Here is a 15,881-nt window from a genome sequence, read left to right as displayed (position 1 = left end):
CCCACCCCCCCGCCCCGTACTGGGATTAAAGGTGTGTACCAACAAGCCTCGAGCATTAACATCAGAATGCTGCATTTACAGCACAGAGTGCATGTCTCAGAGGGAAAACTAATGGTGGATAAGGAGTTTACTTTTAAATGTGAATGATTAAAACCATATCTATGAAACTCGCAAAAAAATATACTTTTGGATTCAATTACACTTGCAGCCACTCCTTTCTTGACTAATATCTAAAAGCACTCCTGGGATACCAAGTCACCTAGTACGTCCATGGGTATACCAAGGGAGTTAGCGTGGGTGAATGTAAATTCCAAGAGCTTTGTCCTTTTCACCTGAACAAAGAGAACTGGTTTGCAAGCATCAAAAGATAAATTCAAATATTCTCCTAGAGTACTCTACTATGAATACTTTGGCAATCAGATGAACAATTTTAAAAAATCAGGATTATTTCAGATCATATGAGCTAAGATTTGTTGCCAAGGGAAGAAATCCACAGCAAAATTTCAGAGCCTCCTTCCTTATAAACAGCAGAGAAACGGATCACAGTCTGGTCCCCTCCCTCCCGTTTCCCAGCCCGCAGCTTCTCTGACCTGGGAGGATCCAGGGACGTAGGGAGGCGGTTCCAGCCGCCGCGCTACCGACTCCCCCAGGATTCCCGGCGCGGCGCCTACCATTGCCCTGAGTTTTACCTTCCCCGAAATCCACCGAGTGTTCTGACCCCAGGTCTGCACCACGTGATTCCCCACAGTGCAAGCCTGCTTGTTCTGGACGCGAACAGGTCTTTGACACTTCTGGCTTTGGCTCAGTCCAACTACCCAGGCCTCACTCAGCCGGTTCCCAGCTTCCGTTCACGTCACTCTCCTAACTCCTCCCACTCTGAACACTTTTCTACACCCTACACTCTCCCTTACACACAACATCCTCACACCCTCTGTTTCCGGGTGAGTGGCCCCGCCCTGCGGAGACCAGTCCCTCCCATTCTGTGTCAAGCTGCCTTCCACACAGCTCCAGATGTCAGGCTGAATAGCCCCTCCACAAGCTTGCTGCCAGCCTAGACCAGAAGTGGATCTGTTTGGACGTTGCACCCAGTATTTGATACACAGAGTGAGTTCTGAACCCTTCAGATCCAAGATAGCCTAACACCTCGACTTAACAACCAGTTTCTGGGCAAGATACTTCAATACCAAACAGCAACAGGCTGTCCCATCCCAACACACACACACGAGAAGCCAAAACCCTTAAATTCTGACTTGGGGAGAGACATCTAAAAAACCTGGGTTTTGAAATAAGTAAGTGTCTAAAGAAGTCAGCTTTTGCTAACAGCCAAGGGCAGAATTCATCCTGCAGTGGACTCCTTTCACCACAAGATGGTGGTCTTGCCAGTTTACTAACTCAGGAAAGGCGTTAGTCTGTGACTCATACTTAAGGTGCTTTGAGAGAAAACATAGAATTTCTTCCTTCCTTCCTTTCTTTTTTTTTTTAATGGAGTGATGAATGCAGAAACTCTTGACTGTCCCAGATACAGAAAATAAGTAAGGTCTTAAAAAGTCAGCTACACCATCTCTAGCTCTGGGAACACCAAGGAAGAAGAGGTGGTTAGGAAATAAGAAGGACAAGAGGAGAGAAAGGCTAAGACACCATTCTCTAGACTCCATACAACTATTGTAACCAGTAACCAACAGCAGCTGTCTTTACCTGCACTGGCCTCACACAAGACCACAGTCATTCTAGGAAAGGGAACGGCACACCTTACCTCTCATATGTTGGCTATGGATAGATTCATAGAATCTTGAAGAGTCCCACAGCCTTTAGTTGTTATCTTGTGCTGAACACATCAGGCTCTAGCACACATCAGGCTCCAACAGTCTCACAAATGGCTCTGATTCATCTCAGTGGATCCCAGGCAATATGAATAGATATGAACACAGTAGAGTGGCTGTTGGAATTGTGAACCAGGATAGTGGAGAGGTAGGAGGTGAGAGTGGGCAGTATTTAATGTGAGAACACAAATGCGCGCACGCACACACACACACATACACACATTTTGTGTGTATATACATGTATATGTGACTGTGAAATAGCTAATAACAGAAAGATTGGAATGATTCATTCATTCATTCATTCATTCACTCATTCAAGACAGGATTTCACCATGAAAACCTGTTTTTAAAGGCAATGGTTTAAATGACCACATCAGTCTGTAATTTATTGCTTGGCAGCATCAGTATCTCATGGGATTGTTGTTGTTGTTGTTGTTCGAGACAAGCTGGCCTTGAATTCACTGAGCTGAGCCTACTCTGGCTCTAGCATGCTAGGGTTAAAGACGTGTGCCACACTGCTGGGCTCATTATCTGCTTTAGAATGAGCTAATATCAAGAGTCAGGAGTTGTCATTAGTCTCCCTGTGGGATCCCCACATTTTATGGAGACTTTGGTGGCTCACTGTAACTATTGGCTATAGGAGGCATGCAGTCAGCTCTCAGAGTGATCTGAGTTCGCTGAACTCACTGCACAGCAGGTATATTTAGTGCCACACCTCCCATCCCCCATTCCTGACTGGGCTAACATCAGTCCCCAGTTTAAAAAGCTATGGTTCGGAGGCAGTGCCTTGGAAGGGGCTGGCGTTCAAGTCTGCCATTTGTAGCCCAATAGGCTCTGCTACCTGGTGGCTCCGGAGTGGGGAGGGGAGCCCAGCTGTTTCTTAACCCCTTGAATCATGGGCAAGCCAGCATGCATTCTAACCCTTGCCCAGAACCCTGTCCACATAGCTAGGGGAAAACCCGACATTGGCAAGGTACCATTTTCCCTGCCTTCCTAGGCTGCCATCATGGCTTTTATCTCAAAGGGATAACATGCCTTTTATCCTGAAAACTGAAATAATTTAGATTAAAGAAAGTTTGTGCCACGTGTTGGTTTCCCAAATGTAGTGGTAAATATTAATTGGGGGTTTCTACCCCACCTTAGATCATGTACTTCCCAAATAAAAGACACAAAACCTATATATTTATAATAAGCCTTAAAGCATTAGAGCTGGGCAGATATCAACCCTCTAAGGTATTTTGTTTACTTTCCTGTCAATAACTCCATGATATAACTTGCCACCTGTCTCCTTGGCTGCCCTTATCCAACTGCCCAGTCCTCATGGCCACTGACGCATTATTCATCTACCCCAGGGCATGTTCTCCTCTCTTTACCTCTCTGCTCATGGTCTCTGCCTCAGATTACAAGCCTGGGAACTGAAACCTACTACCTCCCTTCTGCCCAGCTACAGGCTGTTGGTATCTTTATTCAACTAATAGTTTTAATATAAGGAGCAAGGTTACATAACATTATTTGGTGTATGTGAGTAGCTCTTAGTCCTCAGGGGCAACAAAACCTTGGGGCAAGGATTTTGTGTTACAATACATAGCAACAAATCAAACCTCAGCATCAAAGAATATATTCAAAATATTCACAAGAAGTATTGCTTTTTTTTTTTTTTAAATTTCTTTCTTTTGGTTTTTCGAGACAGGGTTTCTCTGTATAGCCCTGGCTGTCCTGGAACTCACTCTGTAGACCATACTAGCCTCGAACTCAGAAAACCGCCTGCCTCTGTCTCCCAATTGCTGGGATTAAAGGCGTGTGCCACCACTGCCTGGCGAAGTATTGCTTTTTTTATGTCAAGGAGTATTAAATGTTAAGTTGCTTTGCTGTTAGTTCTTTGAAGTTCTGATAGAATCCTGTCAATATGTCTTGGGGTTGTTTTCAGAGTGGCATTGTATAGTTGCTTCAGTGACAGTGCTACCTATAGTCTATTTTATATTATTTATTTCATGTTGTTTACACTTGGTATGTTATATGCATCTGGATACTCACCTATTTCAATTAGTTTACAATTTGGCATAATACACATCTTTAATGTCAGCAGACATAAAATCCACTTCTTAACTCACTCCTATCAAGTAGGTTGTGCCTTTACCTTGGGCAACTCTCAAGAAATTATAAGCTGAAAGTGGTGGTGCACTCCTACAATCCCAGCACTCAGGAGGAAGAGCCAGCAGGTCTCTCTGAGTTCAGAGCCAGACTGATCTACAGAGTAAGTTGCAGGTCAGCCAAGGTTACACCGTGAAACCCTGTCTCTGAAAACAGTCAAACAAACAAACAAAGACATCAGAAAAGTAATGTATAATAGGGCAAGGCTATGCAAGCCCTCAAACCCAGAACTCAAGAGGCAAAAGTAAGGGGAACTCTATGTTCAAGGCCAATCTGGTATACACAGAGAATCTAGATCAGCTGGCCATGCACAGAGAGACCCTGTCTCAAAATAAAGGAAATTCCTCCCCAAGGAATAGCTTTTATAGTACAAGAATCAGCATGCAAGCTTCCTGTCAAGGTCTAGGTAAAATACTAAGGCCTAGATGGAATATTAAGGCCTAGAAAAATGTTAAGGCCTTGGTAACACTTCTCTGGATAGCAAAGATTATAAGGAAATTTTCTCAGATGTTTCTGCTGTTCCTAGGAAACTTCCTAGTGCCAAAATTGATAACATATCCTGTTATGTTCGGTGCCCTTGGAAACCAATCACAATAGAAGTCAGTAGAACTGTTTTGTATAATTACCCACAGCAGGATTGGATGCGAGCCAACTACCCCACAGTACTTCCTGCACGTGTGTAAGAGATTTTATGGTAAGAAGCTGCCCCTGGGATGGACCTCTACGTAAGAGAGACACCTGCACCAATAGTAGAAACTATTTGGAGTAAGGCTTCCATTTTAAGTAGTGATCCAGTGAAGTTGAAGTTTCCAAGACCTCCTTGGAACTAGCATCCTACCTGTCAGAAAGAGACATGTACTTGGGTAACTTACATTCTGGTTGGTAAGTTAAGACATGAATGTTAGACAAGCTCCATCCCAAAAGACAAGTGAAGACATGAATATTAGACAATGCAAGTCCGCTGCCACACTTGAATACCCCAGCCAATGGAAATAGGATAAATGTAAAAGAAAGACATGTTCCTAAGGAATTTCCTGTACCCCTAAATCTTGATTGGGGAATTAATTTGGCACAAATAATTGTGGATTTGGGGGATTAAAAACACTGTAGGATCTTAATTCAATGTCATGATTCATGTCCCAAATCTGGACCATGGCTCTGGTCTAGTCCTAAGGTAGGGAGATCAATAAAGTATCCCTGTCTGGCTGAGATCAGTGTTGGTGTGGTTTGTAAGGCAATTCTTGGACCCCAAGACTTACAAAGGAGGAATCTAATGAGCAGTCCTACACAGCTATGATGCCTATGAACCACATCAGTGTTCATCTTGGCAGGACAACTCTAAGGGTTCAGTAGTGGCAGGCTCACCTTGATGGTAACCAACAGCTCTCTAGTTGGACATAAGACACCCTTAATAAAAGGAAATCATAATCATGTCTGGTAGTGGAAACATAGCTACCTACTCAGAGCAAGTGATGTCAGGAATCTTAGAGGAGAGCCAACAGCCACCACTTTACTAAATCAGAATAATCCCTAGTAAAAATACCTAAACATTTTGAACCATACCCACAAATAAATGTAATCTTCTTCCCTCATCTGGGAAATTTCTCTTTCAACAGACAGAGGACACTAAAATAAAAAATCCACAACTAATCAAAATGTAGCGTTGCAGAGCCCACATCCATTGGATATATCTACAAAGCACTCCTGCACCAAAGGCTCAAGGGAGAATTTGTGAACAATTTGTAAACAATTATGAAATGGGAAGTCATGAATTTAAAAGAGGACATGGAAAAATATATGGTAGGATTTGGCAATAGGAAAAGGAATGAAAACATTTTACAATTATGGTTTTATCTCAAAAATTTTAAGGTACAAAAAAATGTAGAAAATAAAAGAATGAATAAAAATGTCAAGAAACCCAAAGAAAACTTAAAACAAACAAAAACACTTGCAAACCTATCAGTGAAATGCAGACAAGTATTCTTTAAGCTACCATACTGCCTGAGCTACAATGGCTATCATCAGGAACAGAAATGATAACTACATTTGCCATAAACATGGAGGACTGAGGTCAAATACTGCTGTGGGCGTGAGTACTAGAGAATCCACTTTAAAAACCAGTATATATATATTTACATCAACAAATCTGGGTGACACAATTAAAGATCTGTTGTCTTAGTTAGAGTTTTATTGCTGTGAACAGACACCATGACCAAGGCAAGTATTATAAGGACAACATTTAATTGGGGCTGGGTTACAGGATCAGAGGTTCAGTCCATTATCATCAAAGTGGAAACATGGCAGCATCCCAGCAGGCATGTTACAGGAGAAGCTGAGAGTTCTACATCATCATCTGAAGGCTGCTAGCAGAATACTGACTTCCAGGCAGCTAGGATGAGGGTCTTAAAGCCCACTCCCACAGTCATACAACTATTCCAACAAGGTCACACCTTCTAATAGTGCCACTCCCTGGGTCACGCATATACAAACCATCACACCTGATGTGTGGCATTATTCCTAGGGAAACAAAGACACACCTCTATTTATTACAGATAAGGAACCAATGACAGATCAATGTTGGGAAACAACATAGTCCAACTTGGTGAGTCAATTTGTTTTCTTTTTTTAGGGGTGTTTTGTCTGCATGTATGTTTATGCACCATGTGTGTTCCTGTAGCTCACAGAGGACAGAAGAGGGCACTGGATACCCTGTGTTGAGATTACAGATTGAGTGCCCATGTGAGGGTGCTGGGAATTCAAAATGAGTCTTTTGTAATTGCAGACAATGCCATTAACCACTGAGTCATCTCTAAATTCCACTGGACCAATGAGTTTTAATGCTGTGACTTAAAAGACAGTTGGTTCATTGCCTGCAAGTAAAGCGTGTTTCTCAAACCACTGACTAACTCCTCTAGGCAGCTTGAACAGTGACCACTTCATAGCTGGTCTGACCATCTTCTATGCAGTTCATTTTGCCTGATGGTGCCAGTAGTCCTTACCAATTATATGCATGAGGCAAGAGGACACTAATGAATCTTGCCAGTTTATGGGATCTCCTGAAGCTATTAAGTCAACTATTTCTATAGAGATAGTACTGAATGTATCACCTCCCATTTCTTTACCTCTGCTTTAATACCCTGTTTTTTTCTTTAAAACTTGTTTTTATTGATATATATATGTATATATATATATGTATACATACATATATACACACACATATACACAAACAGAGCACTATGTTACACAAATATATTTGCAGAGAAATATGTACTTTTAATACTTTGTGTTTTAAGAAGCTTCTTCCACATTGGAAGGTTTAACCTGAAAGGAAATTGATACACAATCTATCCCAGGCATGACCTCCAAGGACTCTCCATCTTTACCAAGGAGCACTTGCCCATCATGTTCATCGTAGCTTTATTCACAGTATCTAGGCAATGGAATCAACTTAGACTCCATCAACTGACACATGGGTAAATGAAAATGTGACATATTATCTACAAAGGTACATTACTCACATGTAAATAAAATGAAAACATAATGTTGATCTCAATGCCAGGGCTATTAAATGGGGGTCTCTGTACCAGATATTGGTATCTACTTAGGAATTCCTGGTCATAGAGACCCCAGAAGTACCCCCAAACAAAACAAGTTATTGCTAGTGCTCTTGCAACCCAAGCACAAGGTGTTACTGAAGATACCACTTTGGTTACAAGATAGACAGACAGCAGTCTTGGACTTACTAGAAAACTCTCCTGAATTGCTAGCTTTTATAGCACTGCAAGGTCTTATGCAGGCAGTAAGCAGAGAAATGATGTTAGGGTCTTACTTACCCCTGGACCATGCATCTTACAGTATCAAAGTACTAGCCAAAATGTGTGCACTGTGTAATACTGGCACCATTGTGTATGGGCATAAACAGACTCTCTCTTGAATGGATTTGAGGCCTGCTCCTTAGAAATATTGCCGTGGTTTAAAAAACAAGCAAAACAAAACAAAACAAAACAAAACAAAGGCTTTAGAAGTATAACTCCAAGGACAAAAGCTACTGATGTTTTATTAAGGAATATGCTATTATTCTGCCATCTCAATAGTCATGTTTCTAATGATCAGTTTGTAAAATGGTGAAGGAAGAGTTTCTCTAGTAGGAGGTAGGTAATGTAGAGACCCATAACTGTTCAAAAAGTACCAAGAATAAGCAACTATGTAAGGCTGGGGCAATTACCATTTCCTCAAGGCTGATGGAGGATTCAGGAGTCTCCATTAATTCCATGAGGGTGTGATGGCTGGTAATGGCAGCTATATTATTTATAATATAGAGCGAATATTTCCCTATCAGTACTTCAAAAGGAATTTCTGCCTGCCTACAGGGATTGCAATCTTTCTCCCTGAGACTGTAGTTTCTCTTTGTAATTCTGACTGACTTGAAATTCATATTATCGACAAGGGTGGCCTAAAACTTATATGGATGAACCTACATCTCTGTCCAGATCGTTGGGATGGGAGGTGTACATCACCACATCCTTAACCTTTGAGGATTTCTAAGCTGTATGTCAGCATTCCACTTATGCCACATGCACAGCCTATCTCTTGACAGTTTATCTCCTTCTTGGTATGTAAGGCTTAACTCTAGTATGAAAATTTGGAACGTGAATGAATTATGAGAATTTATTACAGGATTTTTCCTTCATGATGAATATTATTTCATCTTTGCAATTTCAGCACTATTTTGTAAAGGATTTGTCAAGTTCAATACATTTAGGTGAATGTAATTTCCAATGAACAACACTTTGGGATTATGTGTGGTATACCTTTACATGGTTTCTCAGAAGTATGATCTATGTAACGTACAGTATAATTAGATGTCTTTGTCAAAACTTTAAAGTTATTACATGTTATTATGATTTTTTTTTATATGACAGGGTCTATGTAGTGCTGTCAGTCCTGGAACTGGACTCACAGTGATCTAGTCTCTGTCTTCTGAGAGTTGTGATTAAAGGCATATACCATCTTGCCTAGCATTATTATGAATAGTTGGATGTTGAATAAGCTAAATGTTTTTGTTATAATTTTTCCCAGGGATGCCAGAGAAGGCTCAGTGGTTAAGAATACTGATTGTTCTTCCAGAGAACCAGAGTTCAATTTTCAAACATACAAACAGCTATATACAACTATCTGTACTGCCAACTTCAGAGTATCTAATGCTCTCTTCTGGCTTCTACCTGCACCAGGCATACACGCAGTGCACAGACATATTTACAGGCCAGTATTAAAAAGAAACAAAAAACTTCCTCAATAGTTACATTTACAGAATTTATTTTGATATGAACTCTGATACATTTTGTGAAATTTAAGTCTTCATAAGCTTGTTAGCTTCATATTTCTATTATGTTTCCTGTTGTGATTTGTAAGCAGGGACTACCAGATAAATGTTATGTTACATTATTTACAATGATATGTTTTTCTCCAGTATGAATTTTCTGATGGTCTCTAAGATATGAGCACCTACTAAAAGATTTGTTACATTCCTTACATTGTAAGGTTTCTCTCCAGTATGAATTTTCTGATGTCTTCCGAGATTTGAAATCCACACAAAAGACATGTCACAGTCTTTGCATTTGTAAGGTTTCTCTCCAGTATGAATTTTCTGATGGTCTCTTAGAGTTGAGTATTGAGTAAAGGATTTGCCACATTCCTTACATCTGTAAGGTCTCTCTCTGGTATGAACTCTCTGATGTGTTCTCATGCGTGAGGCCTGGGGAAAAGATATATCACAGTCTTTGCTTTTGTAAGGTTTCTCTCCAGTATGAATTTTCTGATGTGCTCTAAGACTTGAGCCCGTAGGAAAAGATTTGTCGCAATCCATACATTTGTAAGGTCTTTCTCTAGTATGAACAATCTGATGTATTCTAAGATGTGAGCATTTGGTAAAAGATTTGTCACATTCCCTACATTTATATAGTTTCTCTCCAGTATGAATTTTCTGATGTGCTCTAAGAGTTGAGGCTCTAGTAAAAGATTTGTCACATTCCATACATTTGTAAGGTTTCTCTGCAGTATGAATTTTCTGATGGACTCTAAGATTTGAGTACCAGATAAAAGATTTGCCACATTCCTTACATTTATAAGGTCTCTTTCCATCATGAATTTTCTGATGTATTCGAAGACTAGAAATCCAGAGAAAGCATTTATCACAATCTTTGCACTTGTAAGGTTTCTCTCCAGTATGAACTCTCTGATGTCTTCTTAGATGTGGGTGCCAAGTAAAGGATTTGCCACATTCCAAACATTTATAAGGTTTCTCTCCAGAATGTATTTTCTGATGGACTCTAAGTGTTGAGCTGTCACGAAAAGATTTGTCACATTCCTTACATCTGTAAGGTCTCTCTCCAGTATGAACTCGTTGATATGTTCTAAGATGTGAGACCTGGGTAAAGGATTTTTCACATTCCATACATGTGTAAGGTTTCTCTACATTATGAACTTTCTGATGTGTTTGAAGAGTTGAGCACTTAGTAAAAGATTTCCCACATTCCGTACATTTGTAAGGTCTCTCTTGGCTATGAACACTCTGATGTCTTTGAAGATGTGAGCACTTGGTAAAAGACTTGTCACATTCTCCACATTTGTAAGGTTTCTCTCCAGTATGAATTTTCTGATGAGTTTTAAGAGTTGAATTTATAGTAAAAGATTTATCACATACTTCACATTTGTAAGGCTTTTCACCAGTGTGGATTCTGCAATGCCTTTTAAGGCATGATAATTCAAAAAAGGACTTACCACATTCTTTGCATTCATAATGTGCCTCAGGAGGATGAATTTTCTGATGCCATCTTAATGATGCACAGTGGGCAAAGGATCTGTCACACTCCTTACATTTGTAAGGCTTCTCTCCAGTATGCCTTCTCTGATGGCTTTTAAGTGCAGATACCTGCACAAACGACTTTTCACATTCTTTGCATTTGTAAGGTTTCTCTCCAGTATGAAGCCTTTGATGTGTTTTAAGATTTGTACACTTGTTAAAGGATTTTTCACAAACATTGCAGTTGTAGGGTTTCTCACCAGTATGAATTTTCTTATGTATGCTGAAGCTTGAGGCGGTACTGAAGTATTTACTGCAATGTCTACACTGATACGGTTTCTCTCTAATATAGATTGTTTGTTGCATGAGACTGTGTGTAGAGCTGAAATGGTCATCATATTCCTCCTGCTTGTGTTCTTTCTTTGCAGTGTAGAGCCTCTGATCTTGGCTAATGTTGTAACATAAATTGAAAGATTTCTCACAGTCTCTAGATTGGCAAGGGTCTTCTCCAGTATGCATTCTTTTGTGTCTATCTGGGTGTGATGAGTCAACAGAGGCATCCTTGTCCTTGCAGCATCTGTAGTTATTAGAGGTTTCTGTAGTGTCACCTCTTTTATAAAGTTCACAGTTGGAGGGATCATGAGGCATTTTGCCAAGCTCATTATACTGACAAGACTCTTTTTCAGTCTTCACATGTTGATGGAATGTATCACATATAGAGTAGTTCTCTGAAAATGAATACAATTCAGATTAATAGGGCTTGTTCCCAGATGGCACATGTGATAAATGGCTATCTTTGTAAGTTCTCTTTTAAACTAAATCAAACTGCAACTATTTAGAATCAAGCTCCCAGTAGCTAAAACTATTTGTTCACTGTAACTGTATAGATCCTCAAAAAAACTGCATGCCAGCCTTCAAGGTCAGTGATTTCTAATAGATATCTCATCTTTTTTGAAAATGTCTAGCTTGGCACAAGATGGAACAGATAAGTGAAGGTAAATAATTATTTTTGAGATGGATCACACTCACTGATTGTATTCAGAGGACAAGTCTTTATTTTTAACTTTTTTTCCTTAGAAATGGATGAAAACTTTAATCCAATCCCAGCTCACAGTGAGTGTACCTCCTAATACATAGCAATGGAAGTTACTCTTCAGGAGATCCATTTCCTTTTAAGATTAAAGGCTTACTGAAGAGCATCCAAGGGTTTGTTTTTTAATAAATAAATAAATAAATAAATAAATAAAGAAAGAAAGAAAGAAAGAAATGTCATTAGATTCTTCAAAATTAATGGATGCAAAGCAAATATTTTGCCAGATATCCAGGACTATAGATCATTTGAAGCAGGACTTTCATGGGCAACTATCGTTCTTATCTTTTTCTCCATTGTCTGAGCTCCACACATTGCTGTGTTTCCTAACTTTCCTTATTTGGTTATTCTCATGTATATTCTCTATACAACCTCCTAAGATTATTTTCCAAAAGGGTAATAATCCTTTTTTTTTGTATCCTCCACTGGAATGAAAGTGAAACATGTCATATGAAGACATACAAGCAAGTTAGGCAATTACAGAATACTATTGCTTCATGGACAAACACTAGAGTTACAATTTGTTAGATTATTCCAATCTGATGCCAGCACAGTCAAGTAAAAATGCACATTGTACTAGTACTGAGGCCCCATACAGGTCTAGAGGTCTAATAAGTCACAACATCTTCTAAGAGTTACAGCAGGCATGTTGCAACTTGAGGGCAGGAGACTGTAATAAGTGCAAGGATCAGGAATCTTTTCAAGTAGAACTGAAAGTAGGTAATTTCAGCTCTTGCTTTCTCTTTCACTTGAATCCTTCACTGTTGTCTGGCTCATTCACTTCCACTCCCTGGTGTTGGTTACTACATTCTCTACCTTCCAGGGTACCTTACTTGCTCCACACAGGTGACCACGCCTATTCTACATAGAGTAATCCATGTTTTCTGTGAGGTAGCCCATGAACCATGTTAGAATTTTTGGAAACAGTACAGATGTCTAACACCATACTGTGCTCAGTACATTAGAAGAACAGAAAGTAGCAGAATCTAGGAATAAATTCCCAAGTACTATGTCTAGTCATAATCTCCAGCATATTCTGGGAGAATTTTCATTTTGCATATCTTCAGTTTTCTTACAATTAAAACAATGTCAATTGCAATGATAGCTATTGAGGTTTAAGATAAGGCTGAATATAGTATATGTTATTGAATTTTAGAATGCACCTTGGAACCAAAACTAAAGGTGCATGATACTTCTAAAATGAAAAATGAAAAGAAAAAATTAAATACCATGAAAATGTCCTTTTTTTCTTAACAATTTTCTTTACTGATTGTGAATTTTGTATCATGTACCTTAATTCCACTGATATCCCAGTCCTTTCATATCTGTATTCTACCTTTGTAACTTATCCCTCAAATAAAAATTTAAAAAAATAATTTTTAATAATTTTTTAAAAATTATAAGTTTTTAAACCAGGCAGTCGTGGCCCACACCTTTAATCCCAGCACTTGGGAGGCAGAGGCAGGTGGATTTTCGAGTACAAGGCTAGCCTAGTCTACAAACTGAGTTCCAGGACAACCAGAGCTACACAGAGAAACCCTCTCTGGAAAAAAAAAGTTTTTAAAACAATCTGCTTAACTCTTATGGGGAACTACATGCTCTTGTATCAACGACAGCCTTCTCTAATACCTGGAATGACTGTTACAGCACCAGGTCTGCTGTGCATGTCCAAGTTCACTCCACCATCACGTATATCACACTGTATACCCTTTTCCTCAAACAGTTTTACTTGCAAATGTTTATTGCAATGAGTAATTGCTCTGGTTTCAGACCTCTTGCTTCTGCTACACCATCAGTACAGAACCCTTGCCAAGACTCCTCTTGGATATTTTGCTATTGCCATGAGTCATGGAGATCCTGCAGTTCGGTTCAGGACTGTTCCTTTCACATGACCCTGCAGACAACAGATGGGGTAGATGTTGGGGTGGAATAACTCATAGTTCTGGAACTGGTCCTGGGTGGTAGCTGAGTTGGTCTACTCATCAACTCTCCTGCACCCATTCCATCAGGGACAGCTCTCCCATGCTGAAGTCACAGCTTGCCTAACCATGTCATGGCTAGTAGAGGCAGGGACAGCCCAGGGAGCCCCTCAGTCATTAACATGCCCTCAGGAAGCAACCTGCATGAGGACCACAGACATCCTCATGGCCTTTGGAAGTAACATGGGCCACAAACATCAACAGAGATGCATTGTAGTAGGGCTAAGGACACAGACAGTGGCAGTGGCAGTATGGCCTGGACATCACCAGGACCTGAGGTTGCAGTACAGACCTCTCACATCAGACTGTTCCTCAATGTGCTAGAATCTTCAGTTCCAGTTCTTCTTTTTTTTTTCTTCGAGACAAGGTTTCTCTGTATAGCTTTGGCTGTCCTTGAACTCACTCTGTAGACCAGGTTGGCCTCGAACTCAGAAATCCACCTGCCTTCCCAAGTGCTGGGATCAAAGGCATGCGCCACCACTGCCCAGCTTCCAGCTCTTCTTCATAGTGCACAAACCACTATGCTTCTCTCTGTCTCCAGTCTCTCCACCACATACTTGATCATAGTAGTCACACTCTCTGGCTATCTTCTGCTAGTGTGGGCAGGTGAACCTCTTGGAACATTTCTTTTTCATTACCAAACTTACCTACTCTTCTCTTTTTTACATGACAGCTTATATCAAGAGCTTACAGCCTATAGGGTCAGTATTTACAAAGGATTTAAGAATTCTACAAGCAAAATGTTCTCACCCACAGAGACCAGGTTGCTGTAATTCTCCAACATCACATCAATGTACAAAGCCCTCTGAACAGAATCCAGGTATTCCCACTCCTCCTGAGAGAAGTTCACAGCCACATCCCGGAATGTCAACAGACCCTGAAAAAAAAAGTCACAGTTTGACTATGTGCTACAGGGTAGAATAAGAAGGCAGGTTGCATATGAGTAAAGACAATTATCATCAAAAATAGTTAAAATTTTAAAAATTCATCAAAAAGTGGATTTCCAATATAGTCACATTCTGTAATGAATTCTTTAACTCTGAAAACAGGATGACACAATAGTTTTACAAACAGTATCAATAAAAGAAGAAACACATTTAAGGTCTGGACATGGTTATTTATCACAAGATCATAGTGTACATATCGCAGCAGGACATTTGTGATGAGGACATGTATTCTTAAATTTTCTGCCTGAAGATCATGCTAAGATATGGAGTTAAGAGTATTCTGCTAGGAGTCTTCAGATGAAGAAGGAGAACTCTAGCTCTGCCCGTTCCATGCTTTCCTGGATACTGCTGTGCTCTTGCCTTGGTGATAATGGACTGAACCTCTGAACCCGTAAGCCAGCCCCAATTAAATATTGTTCTTATAAGAATTGCCTTGGTCATGGTGTCTGTTCATAGCAGTTAAACCCTAACTAAAAAAGAAAATATATGGAGTTAATCTTGTCTCTACTTGGGTCTCACATAACTCTATTCTAACAGGCTCAGGTATGATTTTTAAACTCTAGATTAAAATGCCACACCATTAAATAACAAAGGGGTAGGTATGGAAGGCAGAACTCATTATTAAGTTCTAGGCAAAGAAGGCAAAGAGTTTGGAATTTTTTTTTTCTACAGAAGCAAGGATTGTAGTAACACTACAAACTGTAAAATTTAACTGTTACATATAAAAATCAAGTAGCCTGCTCAATTAATTTTATAAGGATATTTGGGCCACTAACAAGCAGACAGAAAACTTTACATCAGAAACACTTAATGTAATCTAAAATTTTCCTAAGAATATACAAGAGCCACCATAGACAAATAGCAATTTCAGAACAGTGCAGCAGCAGGGTAGGCATGGAGAGCTGACATTCAAACAAAGTGAGTAGAGCAAGGCCATCATGAGGGATAGTCTCTCTGCATCAATTGAGACAGCTTATGCACATGTCAGTCAATGCCCATAAGACATTTGTTTTGATGCGTTCCAGATATTTCTACATAATGAGTCCAAGCACAAGTGTTCTGCACAGTGGGATGGTGTGGAGACAAAAAAAA

General features: G+C 39.8%; 2 protein-coding genes across 3 annotated transcripts in view; both read right to left on the bottom strand.

The window, feature by feature from the left end:
- The window catches only part of LOC116078148 (zinc finger protein 54-like), an 11,406-nt gene extending 10,524 nt beyond the window's left edge, over positions 1-882 (bottom strand). The window contains exon 1 of one of the 2 annotated variants that reach the window (XM_031353139.1): positions 591-882. The gene's annotated coding sequence lies outside the window, so the exon portion shown is untranslated. The remainder of the gene's footprint in view (positions 1-590) is intronic. The other variant, XM_031353140.1, reaches the window with a different exon arrangement.
- Positions 883-9,270: 8,388 nt separating this feature from the next.
- The window catches only part of LOC116078047 (zinc finger protein 54-like), a 10,747-nt gene continuing 4,136 nt past the window's right edge, over positions 9,271-15,881 (bottom strand). The window contains 3 exon segments of the mRNA XM_031352975.1: positions 9,271-9,507; positions 9,510-11,501; positions 14,593-14,719. Coding sequence (XP_031208835.1) covers positions 9,404-9,507; positions 9,510-11,501; positions 14,593-14,719 — 2,223 coding nt within the window. The 3' untranslated portion in view covers positions 9,271-9,403.

Source organism: Mastomys coucha, unplaced genomic scaffold (genome assembly GCF_008632895.1).
Source record: "Mastomys coucha isolate ucsf_1 unplaced genomic scaffold, UCSF_Mcou_1 pScaffold5, whole genome shotgun sequence".
NCBI lineage: Eukaryota > Metazoa > Chordata > Mammalia > Rodentia > Muridae > Mastomys > Mastomys coucha.
This window is presented reverse-complemented; position numbering and strand designations above follow the sequence as displayed.